At 41.4% G+C, this 19,623-nt stretch overlaps 1 protein-coding gene across 24 annotated transcripts in view; it reads left to right on the forward strand.

Annotated features, from left to right (window-relative positions):
- Positions 1 to 19,623, forward strand: part of DYSF (dysferlin) — a 224,963-nt gene that overhangs the window by 171,575 nt on the left and 33,765 nt on the right. For all 24 annotated transcript variants that reach the window (XR_008289401.1, XM_053200742.1, XM_053200746.1 and 21 more), the window contains one exon: positions 18,773 to 18,871. Coding sequence is in view for 23 of the 24 variants with exons in the window: in XM_053200742.1 (XP_053056717.1) it covers positions 18,773 to 18,871 (99 nt within the window). In the remaining variant the exon portion in view is untranslated. The remainder of the gene's footprint in view (positions 1 to 18,772; positions 18,872 to 19,623) is intronic.

Genomic DNA, 19,623 nt, shown 5'->3' on the forward strand with positions numbered 1-19,623 from the left:
GACATTATATTCAGAAACTTTGCTAAATTCTCTTATTAATCCCACTGATTGGATAATTTTTCTGGGTTTTCTGTGTAGTTGGTCATATAATGTGTGATTAATCACAGTTTTTATTCTTCTGTGTACTTTCAATTTCTTTTTCTCTTTATTATTTCCTTATTGCACTGGTGAGGACATTCAATTCAATATTCTATGTAACTGATAATAGAGAGTATTCTTATCTGCTCTAATTTAAAAGTGAATATTTTTATGTTACACCACTGGTGTTTCAGGTGAATGATTACCAGTTAGCTAAGAGTTTTTATCATGAATGATGTGAAACATTATTGCATGTTCTTTATGTATCTGTTGAGGTGTTTATATAATTTGTTTGATCTGTAAATGTGGTGTTCCTTTAATCTATTAATGTGGTGAATTACATTAATAGGATTTTTTTTTAATTGCTGAAACAACTTTGCATTTCTGAAACAATCTATCCTGGTCACAATACATTATTATTATTATTATCATTATCATTAGCGTTATTATTTTGTTTGTGCATTGCTGGTTCAGTTTGCAAATATTTAGGAAATTTTCTTGCATTAATTATTGTGAGTGATAATGGCTTGAAGTTTCTTTTTCTGATACTGTTTTTTTCAGGTTTTGGCAGCTACATAATACTAATCTTAAAAAATGACTTGGGGGCATACATGCTCTTTTTCTAGTTTCTTGACAAAGACTGACATTATCTGTTGCCTAAATGTTTGGTAGATGCATTTCTAAAGCTGTCTAGACTAAGTATTTTTCCTGGGGATATTTTAAATTGCTGATAGAATGTGAAGAAATGTTTATAGGACCTTTGAGGTTTTCTTTTTCTATGTGAGTCACTTTTGGTGATTTATATTTTATAGGAATTTATCCATTTCCTCCTAAAAATTATCGACATACCATTTCTCACAATAACCTTTTACTTTTTCAATTTTTTCCTTCTTTTATTTATGTTCCTTTTAATTCCTAAGGTTTTATTTTATTATTCTTGCCAGAATTTGTCAGATTTTTAAAAAATCTTTTCAAAGAACCAATTTTTAGCTCTGTTGATATTCTATTGTTTCCTTGTTTTCTAGTTTATTAATTTCTTTATCATTTCCTTCCTTTTATTTTTGGGAGAGGGTTATTTTATTCTTAACCTCTTAAGTGCTATGTCTAGTTCATCGATTTTTAAACTTTCTTCTTTTCTAATATAAACATTTGAGACTATAAAATTCCCTCTAAGTACTGTTTTATGCATCCCACAGGTTTTGATGACTGTTTTTTGTTGTTGTTGTTGTTGTTATTTTCTAGTTTTCCAGTTCAGTGTTTACTGATTTTCGCTATATTTATTTTTGACACCTGCATTGCTTAAAAGTAGAAGTTCCTAGCTTATGTTTTAAGTTATCTCTTTGTTGCTGGTTTCAGTTTACCTGTGCTATGGTTCAGAGAATGGGGTCTGTATGTTATGTTTCTTGATACTTACTTTGTGGTCTATTACAAGATCATTTTTTGGTAATTGTCCTGTGTGTGTGTGGAAAGAATGTCTATTCTATAAATGTGTTTTACATATAACATGTCCATTTGGATCAGACTTGTTAATTGTGTGGTTTTTTTTTTTTTAAGTTTATTTCTTTATTTGAGGGAGGCAGAGACAGTGTGAGTTGGGGAGGGACAGAGAGAGAGGGAGAGAGAGAGGATCACAAGCAAGCTCCGTGTTGCCAGCACAGAGCCCGACGTGGGGCCCAAACTCATGAAACCGTGAGATCATTACCAGAGCTGAAACCCAGTCAAACGCTTAACCGACTGAGTCACCCAGGCACCATTGTTAATTGTGTTATTTAAATCTATTTTTATTCTGAGTTTTATATGTGTCATTCATTAATTTCTGAGAGAGGTATAATTGAACAGCCTGCTTTGATTTGATATTTCTCATTTTCTCCTTATGATCCTGCCTACTTTTCCTTTATATATTTGATGCTGTGTTATTAGCCACAAACAGGTAGAATTCTTATATCTTACTAGAAAATTGAATCTTAAAAAAAATTTTTTTTTTTTTTTACATTTATTTATTTTTGAGAGACAGAGAAACAGAGCACACGTGGGGAGGGGCAGAGAGAGAAGGAGACAGAATCCAAAGCAGGCTCCAGGCTCTGAGCTGTCAGCACAGAGCCCCATGCAGGGCTCAAACTCACAAACAGTGAGATCATGACCTGAGCCGAAGTCGGACGCTTAACCAACTGAGCCACCCAGGCACCACAAATTGAATCTTTTAATAATACCTAGTGAACCTCTGGCCCTTTGCCTTTTAAAATATCTCCTAATGAGAGTGTTTTTTTCATGTTAATATAGGCCACACCAGCTTCCTTTTGGCCAGTATTTTCCTAGTATACCTTTTTCTATTGTTTTACTTTCAACTCTTCTGTGACGTTATCTTTTAGCTGTCTCTTTGGTAAACAGGAAATAGATGGATTCTGTTTTTTCTTTCGTGTGTTCTGGCAATATGTTTTCTTAACTGGTGAGTTGAGTCCAATTATTAATTGTGTTTATTGATATATTTGGATTTATTTCTGCCATCTTATTTTTTGTCTTTATTCATCCTGCCCGTTTTCCCCCTCATTTTTTTTTTTCTTTTTTGGATTGAAAGATTACTTCCCCACCCCACATTCTTTCTTCCCTTTTCAGTTTCAAAACAATACACTGTTTCTATTCCTTTCGTGATTAGTATAGAAACTTTATCATGCATAGTCAACGTAGCAAATTCTAAGTCTAATTAATATTTATAGCTTCTGCCAGAATATTACAAGGAACTTAGAATGCTTTAATTCCAGTCACACACAAATTTACAAACTTCTGTTCAATATTTTAGTTCTAACTGTAAATTACATTTTAAAAATAATACCATTTTTATTTTTATTTTATTATTTTTAAAAATATTTATTTTTGAGAGAGAGAGTGCGTGAGCAGGGGAGGGGCAGAGAGAGATTGGGAGACACAGAATTCGAAGCAGGTTCCAGGCTGTTAGCTGTCAGCATAGACGGGGCTTGAACTCACAAACCACGAGATCATGACCTGAGCTGATGTTGGATGCTTAACTGACTGAGCCACCCAGGTGCCCCAAAACAATATCAGTTTTAAAAGTAACCTATTTCATTTTAGTTATACCCATATTTACTACTTTGTTTTGTAGGTCAGTCTTCTTCCTTTTGGGATCATCTTTCTACCTAAAGTAGAGCTTATAGAAATTCTTATAATTAGGATTAGTTCATTGTAAATGTTCTCACTTTTAAATTATTGCTTGAAAATATTTTTATTTCATCCTTATTTTGGAAATACTGGTTTTACTGACACTTATTTTCTGTCAGCACTTTGAAGATACTATTATCTTTTTGCTTCCATTTTTCTGTTTTCTTCCTAAATCTAAATCTGAGAAATGTTTTTTGTTTTGTTTTGTTTTAATTAGTTCTATATAGTTTTCAATCACTATCTCTTTAAATGTTACGTATTTCCCATTTTCTCTATCATTTCCTTCTGGAACTCTGATTAGATCTACAATGGACCTTCTCTGTTCTCCATGTTAGTTCAACTTTCTTTCATATCACTTTTTTCTTGTGTTGCCCTCTGGCTAATTTCTGAAGATAGATCTTCAAGTTCACTAAGTCTTTAGCTACTTTTAAAGGCTCATGTTTAGGGGCACCTGGGTGGCTCAGTTGGTTAAGTGTCTTGACTTCAGCTCAGGTCATGATCTTACCATTCCTGAGTTCGAGCCCAGCATCAGGCTCTGTGCTGACAGCTCAGAGCCTGGAGCCTGTTTCAGATTCTATGTCTCCCTCTCTGTCTCTGCCCCTCCCCCGCTCATGCTCTGTCTCTCTCTCAAGAATACATAACATTAAAAAAAAATTTTAAAGCCTTATTTTAACCGTATCTATTGAGTTTCTAATTTTAAGTATTACATTTTATCTCAAGAAGTTCTTCCCCCTGCCACCCCCTGCAACTGGCTTGTTTATTTTTGAGTCTCTTATTCTTTTGCCACAATTTTTAATGTCTTTTGTTTTTGTAAACAGTGTTGTTTTTTTTTAAAGTCCTATTTCTGACAATTCTGTTTTCTGTATCTGTAACATTAGGTCTGATATGCAGTTGGTGTTTCTAGCTGACTCTTGCTCATGGTGCCTTATTCCTTACATGTTGTACTATTTTTGATTGTGAACTCATGTTCCTTGGAACTTTATCTGAGAGTTCTTTGAGGCCTGGATGAAAGTTAACATTCTTTTGCAGAGGGTATGCATTTACTTTACCAGATGCCTGAAAATGTGACAAACCCAGAGTCACTAAAACTAAATGTTCAGCTTGGGCTTTTTGAGCCCCACAGTTAGTTTGCATTTTGGCTCCTTATTTCTCTGTGGTTTTGCTTCCTCATTTGCCCCCATGGATTTTCTTTACATTCCCATCAGCTCTAGCATGCATTTAAAAAGGATTTTAAAGATTTCTTATCTGTTAATTTAGGTGTTCTTACTTAGTGAGTTTCTCTGGCCTTCTTGTTGTCATTTTGCTAGAAATCAATGTCTTTATTATAGTTTTATTTTTGACAGTCCTATTTGTCTCCATGCAGGTTATATTTCCTTCAGGACTGCATGCTCTAACTTCTTGTATCCTCTTGAGACTTTCTATGAACATAAGGTAGTCTTTGGTTTCCTTCTGTCTTTTTACTCAATTCATTAAGATAACCCTTGCCTTAGTCCTCATGTTGCTCCCCTTCCTTTGAACCTTATCCTCTTCTTTCTATCTGTCCTGACAGAGAGAAGTCCTTGCTTCACTGGGAGCCCAGATGGTTCTGTCCATTAGTGCATGGGCCCCATTTCTAATTTCAAACTTTTATAAAAGGGAGAAGAGAACAGTCTAAGGTTGCTGTATCTTTACCTTGCCAATTAGGAATCCAGCAGGATAGGAGAAGCAAGAAGGAAAGCAGGATCAGAGGCTTTTCCATGGGACTGAAGGGCTTGTTTTCTATGTTTGTTGTGGCAGCGAGGTGTTAACTAGCTAGGTCAGGGCCAAGGTCCTTGCCTGTCGGCTCCTACCTCCTACCGTAAGGAGTTTCTGAAGTAAAGGAGAGCTGACCCTCTCCCGCCAGGCCCACAAGACAGGGGTGTTCTTTAGGGAGGTGTCAACAGTCTTGTGAGTGGATCCTCAACCTTGTGGTTCAGACACCTGATGAGCCCATTTTCTTTGGGCTGGATACTTATTATTCAAGCCTCAAACTGAGGTTGCCAGTTTATGAGTTTATAGTGAGAAATACTTCTGCCCATGGGACATGACCTTGGATTGTGGTCCAGCCTGTGGTATCTTATAGGTTCAGCAGTTGGGAAGCCAAATTGTGATTGGAGATGAGTAAAGAATTAGAATGAGGAGAGATGGGTTCTGTGACTTGCAATTTAGCAGCAGCTGACCAAGATGGACAGATCCATCTATCTCCAAAGGTCGGGACCATCCCCTGAGGGTGCTGATGTGAACAACTGTCAACAGCCAACCCTTCGTTCTCTTGTACTTCCAGGCCTGGCCAATTCCTTGTTTTCACTTTCTTTCTCGGGTTGTATTAATACAGCCTACCCATTTAGGGTTAAGGCTTAGTGTAAGAGCCACTCTTCTGCTTTGAGGTGATTTTGCCTGTCCTTGCTCTGAACCACTATGCATTGATTTCACGGTCTAATTCTCCGAGGGCAGCCCTATTTCCCTTAATTCCAAGTTTTGGGGGAATGCCTCATTGCAGCTCATGAATACTGACAACAATTTATCCAAAGACTTTGAAGCAAAGGTTTTCTGAGCAAAGGAATCAATTACAGGGTGTGGCTCCCAAGTGAGGAAGCATTTCCAGAAGGCATCCGAGGCAGTTTGTCTCAGAACCTCACGGTTGCACCTTTGAACTTGAGAGTTCGAGGGGGAGTATTTTAACTTTAATAACACGAATGGTTTTACCTATACTTTGGTATCTAGCAGATGTGCTAATTAGGAAGATACTTCTCCTCTCTTTAAAGTAGGTTTCCTGAGGACACGTATTTGGCAATATTGGTTTAGCAAGAATTACTGTATGTGCTCGAAAGTACAAAACTGTACTTCTTTAAAAATATCTCCGGTTCAGATGTGTTGCCAGTGCAGCCTGGCCTCCCCCCACTCCCATTAGTTCTGATGAGGGAGGTTTGATGCCTGTCACTGCGTGTAATCTGGACCTTCCTTTGTGAGTCATTCCTTCTCTCATTTTCTCAGAGCAAATACAAATCGCCCATCAAATGACAAGTGAAGGCACAGGGGAGGCAAGGGGAGGGAAATCAGAGCCGAAATCTGTTAGCTATTTGGAGTAATTGGTTATTTGCTGTGTTTGCTGGTTGGGAAGCAGAGCACATACTTTACGGTCTCTCCTGTTACGGGGGCTGGAGTCACCCGCCGATATTGGATCCTCGTTGCCGGAGCCCTTGGCTCCGGGCGCCTTTCCCCTGCTTGGCATTCCTGTGGTCTCCTCGGGGGTGCGCCCCTCCTCCCTCGATGCACACTGCAGGGGGGACAGCCCGGGGTGAAACTTGTCTGGCAAACTCCAGGGCCTCATCAGGCAGGAGGAGGCCCCAGCCCCTTCAACCAGCCCTCCTTGTCTCTGCCTCCACCCCACCATACTCCTCTTTTCCCAAAAGGTCTTTCCCCTGGTCCATGGGGGACCTGTTTTCCCATCCAGAGAAAAGGGGTTCATCGCTTCTCAGAGAAAAAATGCTCAGCTTTCTGTGGAAATCTGCAGGACAAGAAGTTCTCTATGAGGTCTAATTATATGCTTTCCTACCCCTGACTGTCCTGTCCCTGTCCCCTCCTGCCCCCTAGTCTGGGTCAGGACAGTGCTTAGAACTTGGTACAGTGATCATGGCTGAGTAAAAATCCCCCAAGTATACTCACTGAAGCTTATTAACCAATCCAGGGTCTTTAACACCTCTCTTACATTGACCGAGGGCTGGGGAAACCAGACTGAAGTAGCAGCAAGTTCAAAATAGGAAATATTTGAAAAGTAATGTGATTTTGTGTATGAAAATGCACACAGTAACTAGAAAGTAGGTTGACTTTGGCACATAGTAGGCTCCCCCAAAATACTTTTAAAATTGAATTTAAGATAGCTAAGATTAGTGTCTGTAGTTTGATGAATGCTTCAGCAGTCCTGGGAAAGCCTTCAAAAATAGTTTTTCTCTTAAGTAGATTGTTGGAACTCTTGCTAAGCAAAACCATCTACATAAGCAGAATGAAGAAGATAGGGAAAGCTTTTGCCCAGGCCCTATTGGAATCATCACAAATCCTGAATTAGTGATGTCTCATTGCTTTCTTCAGAGGTTAGAGGACTCTGATGGGACCTTCTTTTATTCACCCTGCTGGATAGATCCCCATTCCTCTAGGCTTCCTGCATGGGTATATGTGGTCATACTGTCCCTGGAGGACCAAGTCATGAGCTCATGTATCTTATCTACCGTAGACTCCAGGGTCGGGAGAGGGCTAGTAAGCTAGAATTCCCCAGAGGTTTTCCATTCCACTTGTGTCTCCCATCTGGAACAGGCCAATAGTCAAATTATCAGGCCCTGACCCTTCTCTGCTCACCATCTGCTTGACTTTGCTAGATTTCAGGCACACTTACTCACTGGGCCTTTTGGAAACAATTCAGCATTTTGGTTAAAAGTCTTCCCTTCCCTCCCACCTCTGCTGGTCCAGCTTGAAGTGAGAATAAGTGGAATAATGATCTCTACGACAGACACAGAGGCAGGACTACAGGGAGTGTGAACAAGAGGTTGAAAGCCTAGTGTTCCACTTGTGGAAATAATTAAGTGATTTTGTGATGAGTATGTAGAGTTCTGCTGAATCAACATGGTAGCTGGCTGTGGGCATATGTTTGTGTGGTTTGGGGGGGCATGAGAGGTTTAGTATGTATGGGGTGTGGCAGGTTTGAAATCAGGGTGCTTGCATGTCTGGGGGTTTGTCTGTCTATATGTACATAAGTGGTTGTGTGTTACGTCTGTGTTTGTATTTGTGTGTGCATGAGAAAATAGTCTCAGTTGCTCAAAACTTAGGACATTAATTAAAGAATTAGAGGCATCGTATCATTATTCTAGTGATGCAGATGTTGAGTTTTGGGGCAGTGGTATTGGGGATGTTGGCTGTATCAACAAGGATGTTTTTCATGGTAAACTTTATAGGTCATAAAGTCTCTTTGCAGACTTTGACTCACAGCCTCGCAGTAACCCCAGTGTTGGGTTCCATTATTACCATCTTGATGATAATGATCTATGCTAAGAGAGAAATCACTTTCAACCCAGTCTAGGGGTCAACCATAGGCAATGAAGGCCTGCTTAAAACTATTAAAAAAAAAAAAGACTTCTGTTTTAGAGGTGGGTATGGGTAGTTCCATATAGTGACCCAAGCAAAGGTTAACATTACAACTTTGGTGATAAATGGATTTGACCAGGAATTTTTCTGTTTGACTCAACTGGTCATCCTGGGAGAGAACACCAGTGAGACCTCCCCCTCCCCCGTTCAGTTTTCCTCACTTCACAGAAAGGCAGGCTTAGAATTATTGTTGTCAATTTTGCTGTCTATATTCATGAAATGTGTTCGGCCCACTGAATGAAAATGGGAGGTTAAATGTTCAGAATGTGCTGTGCTGATTTGGGTCTTCAGAGGGATTAGGGTACCCATTACACTGGATCAAGCCCAGAGAAGCATGTCTTTGTTACAAAGCTCTGGTGGCTCAGGAACTGAATGCTGGCTATTAGCTGAAATTGGAGAGACTGCCAGTCCGTGCCTTGATCAGACTTACTTGCTTGGCTGGCTGAATGATGAGGGGCCTTGAACCTTGGGCATGGGGATATAAAGTTTTAACGGCCAGACTGCTTGCAAAAGCCTGAGATGACACTTAGCAATCAAGCCTTTTGCATTTGTTTCTCCTGTTTGCCATGTTCCAAGACGGGATGCTTAGCTGTTGCAAAATGAGGTCAAGAGCACACTTGGAATCTGAGAACATATGGCGGTTACTCTTTTGGAGTTTTGGATTATGGGATTCCACTGACATCAGAGGGTTGGTTGGCTTTGACACATCAGGGTAAAGGCTGGAAGAGAAGGAAGAAGTGGACTTGAAATAACTCTATCAGAAGACAAATTAGTGAAATAGCAGGAATGGTATTTTCAAGTCACGTCTGTGAGTGTGTTTAAAAACATAACTTTGTTTTTCTGTAATTCAATGTAATCTCCTTTTTAAGCCCATATTTTTCCTGATGGCAGAAAAGCCCTGGTGTCCTTCAATAGTTCAGGTTTAAGCTGAGTCAGTTTTGGGTTTTTCCTCCTTGTCCTTACCCTTGGAGGCAGCTACATTCTGGGTTGAGCTTCCATAATGTCATGGCCTCCATAGACAGGGTCCCCTGGTCACCAGTATGTGTCTGCCCTGTATCTATAGGCCCACTGATTTCTGGGTGCATGGACCACACAGACAATAGCTTATTCTCTTGGGCACAAGACCCTTTCAGATCCCCTGGCTCTCTCTCTCGACCAATTTTCAAGCCCTTCTGGGGGACACGTTACAATTTGGTAGCTGTTTCGTGACACTCTGGGGTCTACAGGAAATGCTGAGGGCTCCGTGCCTCTCTCTCCCATGACGCCCATGCAGCCATCTCCGCCAAGTGCCTCATGTTCCAATGCTTCTGGAAACTTCTGGGCCTCCCTTTACCAGATCCCTGAAGTTAAGGAGGGGTCTCTTCCATATAAACTTCAGAGCTAACCTGGGGTCCAGGTGTGGGGATGCCTTATCGAAACTATCACAAATCTCTAGTTCTTTCTTCCACTCCTCCTCTACACTTTCATCTCCTCTGCAGAGTATGGGAAAACTGGCTGGACAAAACATCCTCTTAAACCTATTTTTTTTTTAATAACAATGTTATCTTCCTTTGGAAATTTAAAAGCCAAAGATCCTCCTTCATTCCCGCTGTTCAGGCATTCACATATTCGTCAAATATTTACTGAACTCAAAATATGTGCCAAGCAGTGTTCTAAGTACTGGGGATATAGTGTTAAAAAAGCTAAAGATCTCTGCCCTCATGGGGAAGGAGACACAACAAACTAATACCTAAGTAAAATATATGTAATGTCAGATGGTGATGGTTGCTGGGGAGAAAAAGCAAGGAAGAGGGGATAAGATTTGCTGGGGGAAGAGGTGGTCATTTAAAATATGGTGGTGGTGGATAAAGCAGATTGCATTTGAGTCAAGACTTGAAGGAGGTGAAGAAGTGACCCATGGATCTACAGGAGGAATAGAGCTCCTGGCAAGAGCATGAAGGTGTTGGAAGTGCTCAGGGGCCAAGCAGGCCACTGTGGCTGGACGAGCATGAATGAGGAGGAAAAACAAAGGGCATGAGGTCAGGGAGGTGAGGGGACTGCATCCCAGGAGGCTTAGCTTTGTCCTGAGTTGAGTTGGTGAATCACTGAAGGGATTGCACTGAGGGCTGATGTGTTCCGGCATGGGGCGGGGGTGGGGGGGGGGTAGCGCGCTGTTGTGTTGAGGATAGATTTGAGGGCAAGGGTGAAAGCAGGGAGGCCAGTTGGGAGACTGGTGTAATATTTCAGATAACAGAGAACAGGGTGGTAGTTATTTGGGAGAAGCGTCTGATTCTGAATATGTACTGAAGGTGGCACCAACGGGTTTGCTGTTAGACTGAACATGCGACATGAGGAAAGGACTCAAAAGGTGATTGCAGGGATTTTGGCTTGAGCATCTGGAAGGAAGGTGTGTCACTGACTTATCCGAGGAAGACTAGAAGGAGCAGGTGGGTGGAGGATGGTCAGGAATTGGCTTCTGGATGTGGTGCATTTGAGACACTTATTAGATGTCAGTGGGACAGGTGAAACGGGGGGGCTGGAGTTCAGAGAAGTCATCCAGGCTGCAGAGAGCTCCGCGTGGGATTCATTAGCATCTTTGCCATTTAAAGATGTAAGTCTCAAGGGGAACCCCGGGGAGTGAGAGTGGATGGAGAGGAGAAGAGATCTAAGCACAGAGCCCCAGGGCACTCAGATGACCAAAGGGTGAGTGACCAGGAAGAATCAGCAGAGATTGAGAAGGCTTGGCCGGTGACAGGGGAGGACACCACCCTGGTCCTCTGCCAGGCAAGGGGGATGTTTCAAGGGCAGAGGAGTGGCTGCCTGTATCAAATACTGCTGCTGGATTGATCACTGAAGTCACTGGTGACCTTGACAAGTTTTGGTTGAGCAGAGACAATGGAGAAGCAGGAACTAGACACAAGTGTAGATTACTCTTTCTGTAAGTTTTTCTGTAAAAGGGAGAAAGAAATGAGCTGGGAGCCAAAGGAGAAAGTCAGAGAGTTTTCTTTGAATGACAGGGAACTAGTGTCACATGTTTGAATGCTGATGGAATGGCCCAGTAGAGATGCGAGTGGGATGGCCTGGGCGAGGGTGAGGAGGATCGTGGAGTGGTGTCCTTGAGCAGGCAGAGGGCACAGGACCCAGGGCATGAGTGCAGGAGTTGGCCTTGTGTTGGGGTGCAAACAGAGCATGGTGACAGGATGGAAGGCAGAATATGGTACAGATGCTGGTGAGGGCTCGTGGCAGTTCTTTTCTGATTGCTTCTGCTTTCCAAGGGAAGGAGGGTCACTGGCCAAGAGTGAGCAGAGGGAGGAGGTGCCCGGGGTCTGAGGACAAAGCAGAAAGTACCGGATGGTGGTGTTAGGGGACAGGAGAGTTCCAGGAGTGGGAAACTGAGGTGGGCGGATGGACAGCCCTGAGACCCACTTGAAGCAGTGACATGAACTCGGAGCCCCTGGTTTGCTCTTTCCCTCAGCCACATTGGGGCAGATGCGCAGTAGGGTTAACGGCAGGTTGGGCAGGCTGGAAGTATGATAGTGCCCCAGAGAGGGGCAAGGGAGTAGACACAGGGAAGATCAAAGGGGCAAACAGGATTGTAGAGGCAAAAAATAAACAAGTTAATGCACAAATTGTGATTCTGCTGCACATACAATTTCTGCCAAGGGGGTAGAGTTAGAAGAGGTTAGCCTGTGGGATGCAGGAAGAGAAGGGGAGACAAGAGCCACTGAGCGGCAGGACAGCTGGTGCAACCGGGAGTTAGGAAGGCGCCCTGGGCTGTGTTCCTCACCAGCCATGGGTCTGCTGGGGAAACTCAGCCACTGGACACTGCCTGGAACTTTGAGGGATGACGGAATTGCAGCTGAGAGAGCTTCTCGAGGAAAAGTGGGTGTGCGAAGATTTAGGTCTTTTTTTGGTGATCGTTTGATTGTTCTTCTGAAAAAAAATTTAACTCTTATCTCCTTAGAGTACATGCTTGAGATTGCCACTTTTGCTGTCATTTTAAAGGTTATAAGCTCGTATTTGGTCATTTGTTCTTTTTTATTTGAATGGTTTTATTGAGATAATCCACGTAATAAAAGTTCCTATTTAGTGTACAATTCAATGTTTTTTAGTATATTCGCGGAGTTGTGCAGCCATCACCATAATCAATTTTAGAACTTTTTTTTATCTCTCCAAAGAGACCCTGTACCCAAGAGCAGTCATCTGCCATTTCCTCCCAGCCACTTGCAGCCCCAGGCAACAACTCATCTACTTTTTGCCTCAGATTTGCCTATTCTGGACATTTCATGTAAATAGAATCATACAATGTATGGTCTTTTTGTTTAACTTCTTTCACTCAGCATCATGTTTTTGAGGTTCATCCATGCTGTGCATCAATTCGTCACTGCTTTTTATTGTCAAATAATATGCCGTTGTATGGATAGATCTCATTTTCTTTATCCATTCATCAATTGATGGGCATCTGGATTCTGCTGTTTGCCTGTTACGAATAACGCTGCCACAGACATTCCTGTACAAGTTTGGTGGGGATGTAAGTTTTCCTTTCTGTTAGATATATAACTAGAAGTCCAACTGCTGGGTCGTAGGATAGCTCTCTGTTTAACCTTTTGAAGAACTGCCGGATTGTTTTCCAAAGTGACTGTACCATTTTATGTTCTCATCAGCAGTGTTCCAATTTATCCACATCTTCACCAACACTTGTTCTGACTCTTTTATGATTGCCATCCTAGTGGGTGTGAAGTGTTTTCTCATGGGGGTTTTGATTTGCATTTCCCTTTTGGCTAATGATGAACACCTTCTCCCGTGCTTATTATGTGCTTATCAACTTTGGAGGAATGTCTGTTTAAATGCACGGCTCCTTTTTTATTGGGTTATTTGTCTTTTTATTATTGAATTGTGCGAGTTCTCTATGTATTTTGGTGACACATCTCTTATCAGATAGATAATTGGTAAATATTTCCCCCTGTTCTGTGAATTATATTTTCATTTTCTTGGTGATTTTTTTAAAGCATCCTGCTATTGCTCTTTACTTTAAAAATATTTAATTTTTAAAGTTGTGTAAGGAATACATGCACACAGTGAAGAATTAGAAAATTCTGAGTGATGCACAAAAATAAAAGGAATAAACAAAATATCCATAATGTTATCATTCAGAGGTAACTGCTATGAACATTTAGGCTCTGGTCCTTTTATTAAAATGAAATCATGTTATTCATTTTTTAACCTTGTATCAATCTCATCAGTTGTGAATAGCTTTCCATATCAATAAAGCTATTTCAACAGCATAATTTTTTATGTCGCATAACATCTAATCATGTGGATGTTCAGTTTACCCAAACAGTTCCTTATTGATGGATGCTTAAGTTGTTTTCAATTTTTCACTATTATAAATGAAGTTAGATCTTTATGCCTATGATTACTTTCTTTGTTCTTTTTTAAAAGTTTATTATTTATTTATTTATTTAGTTAGTTTAATATGAAATTTATTGTCAAATTGGTTTCCATACAACACCCAGTGCTCATCCCAGAAGGTGCCCTCCTCAATACCCATCACCCATCCTCCCCTCCCTCCCACTCCCCATCAACCCTCAGATTGTTCTCAGTTTTTAGGAGTCTCTTATGGTTTGGCTCCCTCCCTAACTTTTTTTTTCCTTCCCCTCCCCCATGGTCTTCTGTTAAGTTTCTCAGGATCCACATAAGAATTAAAACATATCGATATCTGTCTTCCTCTGTATGACTTATTTGACTTAGTATAACACTCTCCAGTTCCATCCATGTTGCCACAAAAGGCCATATTTCATTCTGTCTCATTGCCACATAGTGTTCCATTGTGTATATAGATTTCTAGAACAGCTTGTTGGGTCAAAGTGTATGCACACTTTTAAGGCTGTAGAGACCTGCAGCCAAATTGCCTTCTGGAAAGACTGTGCTTAGCTATGTGCCTGCTGGCAGTTTGTGAGATAGCCAGTACTTGGCCAAGAAGCTAACCCGGTCTGCACCAAAGAAACAACAATACCATGATCAGCGATAGCAATAAACACAGACATTGCACTTACATGCTAGGCACTGTTCTAAGGTCCTTATACCAATTGACTCATTTATTGCTTGCCATAACTCTACCAAATTGGTACTATTATTTGTTCATTTTATAGATTATTAAGGCACAAAGAGGTTAAGTAGTTATCCAAGGTCACACAGGTAGGGATGGCAGGATTTGAACTCTGCTAGTCTGGCTCCCAAGTTCCTGGTTCCCAAACCACCCTGATTTTCAACTTTTTAAAAAAATTTTTAAATGTTTTATTTATCTTTGAGAGAGAGAGAGACAGAGACAGAGAGAAGGAGGGAGGGAGAGAAGCACAAGCAGGGGAAGGAGAGAGAGACGGGGGAGACACAGAATCTGAAGCAGGCTCTAAGCTCCAAGCTGTCAGTGCAGAGCCCAACGTGGGGCTTGAACTCATGAATCGCAAGATCACGACCTGAGCTGAAGTCGGACACTTAACTGACTGAGCCGCCCAGGTGCCCCTCAAGTGATTTTTTACACCCACATCAATGAGAATTATCGGCAGAGGCAGCCCTATTTACAGAAGCCCAGAAGGGAGAATTTCTGGCACTATTTTTGGCCATTGCTTTAAGATAGAAAGCTTCCTTTTCTTCTTAATTGAATGAAAACGAGTGAATGAGGGTGAATGAACTGAGAGTTTCCTTTAGGAATAACTGAAAAGTTTTCTCATTCCTTTCTCCCCATTTCATATTTGCACGTTATAGATCAGGGATTGGCAAACTTTTTCCTAAAGACCCATTGAGTAAATATTTTAGGTTTAGGGGACTTAAGGTGTCTGTCTCAACTACTCAACTCAGCTGTTGTAACTAAAAAGCGACCACAGACAGTATTTAAATTACAAAAGCAGGTGGCTGGTGAGTGGGCAATAGTTTGCGAATTTCTGTTATAGATGATCCTGTGGGTTTTCTCTCCTTGTTATTCAGTGACATTGAACCACTCCTGCATCCTGGAATAATCCAGCTTGACCATGGCAGATCTACTGCTGTGATCTATTATTATCTTGAGAGCTTGTTTGGAGGTTCTAGCAGGGGAGCACAGCAACTCGTATACCCTTGATCGAAGAACGGTCCTCCTCTATCAGGGAAGGTTGTCATCTTCGACCGAGCGGAGCGCACAGCTTCAGGAGGGACACACATAGAGCAGTGAGGGAGGAAGGGGACACCCGCCTAGCCAGCCAGATCAGCCGAATCAACCCTGGTGATCAGTGGGGTGACAGGTGTTGCAGCCAGATCGCCCTCACATCCTGTAATCTATTAATATCTTAATGACTGTTCAGGAATGGGATTAATGTGTGTGTGTGTGTGTGTGTGTGTGTGTGTGTGTGTGTGTGTAAACCATGATTTATTCTTTGTTTAAAAAACATTTTTTTAATGTTTATTTATTTTTGAGAGAGAGAGATAGAGAGACAGATAGAGTGCGGGGCAGGGGGAGGGGCAGAGAAAGAGGGAGACACAGAATCCGAAGCAGGCTCCAGGCTCTGAGCTGTCAGCACAGAGCCTCACGTGGGGCTCAAACTTATGAACCTTGAGATCATGACCTGAGCTGAAGTCTGACACTTAACTGACTTGAGCCACCCAGGTGTCCCTGATTTATTCTTTGGAAGACTGATAGAACTTTATCCCAAAGGAACCAACTTGACCTGATATCTCTTTTAGGGTAGTTCTTTGAGAGCTTTTAGAGTTACTGATCTCTTCATGTATTCTATTACTTTTGAATCAATTTCAGGAATTTATATTCTTCTAGAAGATTTTCTGCTTCATCTGCATTTTTCATTTTGTCACTGGTTATGGTAAATCTTTTAATATTTTCATTCTCCCCATAATATCATTTTATTTGATCTTTCTCATTCCTAATGGTGTACCTACTTCTAAACATTAGATTTGATAAATGTTTATTTTATTGGCCTTTTGAAAGTTTGCTCTGAGATTTAATTATAAATTATAATATTGTCCTTTTTTAATATATTAATTTCTACCTATCATTTTCAAATTTTGGTCTTCCTATTTTTCATTTTCTAATTTCTTGAGCTATCAGATGAGTTATTTTCATTCTCTTTCTATAAATGCAAGAGCATTTGAGACTGAATTTGAGACAGACTTAGCTATAATCCACAAATTTGGGGGCATAACCCTCTCACTATTGGTATTTTCTAAGTATCTATGATTTTAGGTTTGGTTTTCTCTTTGACCCAGGAAGGTTGTAAGAGTGTGGCTCTAAATTTTTAAAAGGTTCAGATTTTTAATTCTTAAATTTCTCATTAGTTTTCAGTTTTATGCATTATGGTCAAAGAGACTTTATTGAGCTTTGCTTGTGGCTTTTAATTTTTTCTAAGTGCTCCAGTGGTGCCGGAAAAGAAGGTATATTTTCTATTTTTAGATCCCATAATGTTGTCTTCTTAATTGACATTGTTAATGGTATTGTTCAGATTCTCTGTCTCCATACTATTTTTTTTTTTTTTAATTTACTTGGTTTTTCAAGACCGCGGGAAATGTAACAACTTTCCCACAACTACTGTCCTTCTGTTAGTGCTTCTGTTATTTCATTGTACAGAACACACTGGTCGGTTGCCTATTTGTGCCTGACTCTGACCCTGAATCATACACTCAAATCTTTAAGTATCCGTGCTGGGGAAGAAAATAAAGACTTAGGAGGAATCAGACAGCTAAACTGACTTCCAGTCTAACTCTTTCTACCTGTATGCACATATATATGCCTGTGTGTTAGTGTGTGTATTTTTGTGGGGGTGTATGTTCATTGCAGTATATACATGTCTCTTGGGCATGTCTGTATAAATATATTTTTCTGTGTTATGAGCTTGATATATATGTCTGCATATGTTTATTCACCCATGGCATATCTTTCTTTAAATTGAACTTAAAATATCAGGGCTAGGGTTGGCCTTGTTCTATGCTGGCTTTTTCTAGAGTGGTTACAAGCCAGAAAGCTCTGCTACACTGTACCTTAACCCATCTGAATGGCTTTTCCTCTCTCCTGGCTGCAGAAGCCCCTCCTGGTAAGTGGGTCTAACAGTGACTCTGTAGACTCAGCCTTGCTCTGATACCTACTCTCTGTTCTGTGTGTCTGGGGATCACATTTTGGCCACACAGTGGTATTAGGGCCACACTGTCAGGATGGGTGGAGACTTTGAGAACTTCATCCTATCCTCTCCCCATGGTGCCTGTTCAGGTACCCTTGGCCTGGTTCCAGCCTGTTCTCACCCTTAATAAGCCAGAACTCAAAGGACTGAGCATTAAGGGGAGCCACGGCCATTTCCAGAAACTCAGTGATAGACATTCAGTTGACTTTATAGAATCAGAGCAGACTTTTGGGAGATTTAGCATATTCCCTCATACAGAGGAGGAAAAGCAAGCTCCAGATACGCTCTCCTAACACCTCATCCTTGGCCCTGCCCACTGAACTGGGTGAGTTTTAATGGTATTGACGGGCACAGACTGAGCGCCCAGCTCCAGGCAGGGTTTGGAGAGAGACCTGAGGAAGAGTGACCATCCCAGCTTCAGGAAGCTTGCTGACTCCCTGGGTGATAGGACACACAGGTAGGACACGGCTGGAGGAGCATTCTAGACACAGAGCTGAGAGGACCTGTAGACCCACCATGTGCAGGTGAGGAGACCAGTGTGTGCCACAACAGACCTGTCCATCTTTTCCTACAAATATGAGTAAGCAGAGAAGGACAGGGCAGAGAGTGGGTTGTCACAAACTTCTTTTCTTTTAGATAGTGTTCCATTTGAATAATAGGTACTTAGTAAGCATTTGTTGGCTTTTAGGGACTCTGTCTTGATTTGACCTTGGGAGGGCTAAGTTCTGATTTCCGATGCTTTTTCTTTTTCTGGGGTTGGGGAGGCAGGACAACTCTTTGAGGTCTGAGTTTTCCCTGGGTCTACATCCCTGGGTCATTTTATTCATAAATGACACATTGTTGACATTTTCCTCCAAAGAGTTACTGTATGTACCTTCTGATTTCAGCCTCGGTCTGTCCCTGGAATGGAGGGGGCACCGTGATGATAACGTCCACATCACAGAGAGGAGAAGGGAGGCCGGGGAGCTTAACAGAATTACACAGTGAATGGGGGGCAGAGCAGGGCTGGAGCCTCTGCCTCTGAATGCCGCGCAGGTGCTGTGGTCTGATCTGTGCAGTCTGTCCCCGGAGAGGTGGGGAGTTGCGGCTCTCTGCTCCCCTGAACTCAACCCAGCAGGAGAGCTTGGAAGTGCACACCAGCCCATCAGCCTTGCTAGGTGTCTGGTCCAGAAGGACCATGCTTGGCAAGTTCTGTGTCTGAAGTGATCTCTTTCTTTCTCCCCACTCAGGAGGAGGAGTTCATCGACTGGTGGAGCAAATTCTTTGCCTCCACAGGGGAGAGGGAAAAGTGTGGCCAGTACTTGGAGAAGGGCTTTGATACTCTAAAGGTGAGGCCTTTCCACAGTGTGCTCTTCAGTCTAACAGCCCCTGGGCATACGCAGTGGAGGGGGGGAGGGGCACAGGAAGACAATACATATGCATGTGTGTCACCTCCTTTGAACACATGTATCCAAAGGATCTCCTCATTTGGTGCATGAGGGCTAATGAATCCTGATGAGCTAATTGAGGTGACAGAGGTCACCCCCTGATTTAGAGCAAGAAGTCAGTGTGGGCTGGAACAATGAAGAAAGTACTTTTGGAAGAATGTTGAAAAATACTGAAGTATTTATGGATGAAATCATGCCTGGCCTGGGATTTGTTTTACAATGCTAAAGAAAAAAAAAAAAAAAAAAAAAGAAAGAGAGGAAGGAAGGAAAGGAAGGAAAGGAAAAGAAAGGGGAAGATAGATGATGTGAGTGGCCCTCCGGTAGATTTTCAAAATATTAAAAATTGTTGAAATTGCAAAATATTTAAAATTGTTAAAACTTGAGGATGGATACTTAGGGATTTGTTATACTATTCTGTTTTTTAAAGTTATTTGAACATTTCTATAATAAAAAAATTGTATTAAAATAAGAGGAAAGTCAGCTTGAGAATGGAGCTCTGATTCCTTCACCCCTACAATTGGAACAGAAATTGCTTAGCAAATATAAAAATATGGTAAACTTCATTTCTGTGAAAAAAAAAAAGCAAAGAAAAGCCCCCAAAACAATCCAACCAAACAAAAACAGCCAGGGATGAGTCAGTCAAATTCTGGTAT

The sequence above is a fragment of the Acinonyx jubatus genome, chromosome A3, assembly GCF_027475565.1.
Source record: "Acinonyx jubatus isolate Ajub_Pintada_27869175 chromosome A3, VMU_Ajub_asm_v1.0, whole genome shotgun sequence".
In the NCBI taxonomy this organism is placed as follows: domain Eukaryota; kingdom Metazoa; phylum Chordata; class Mammalia; order Carnivora; family Felidae; genus Acinonyx; species Acinonyx jubatus.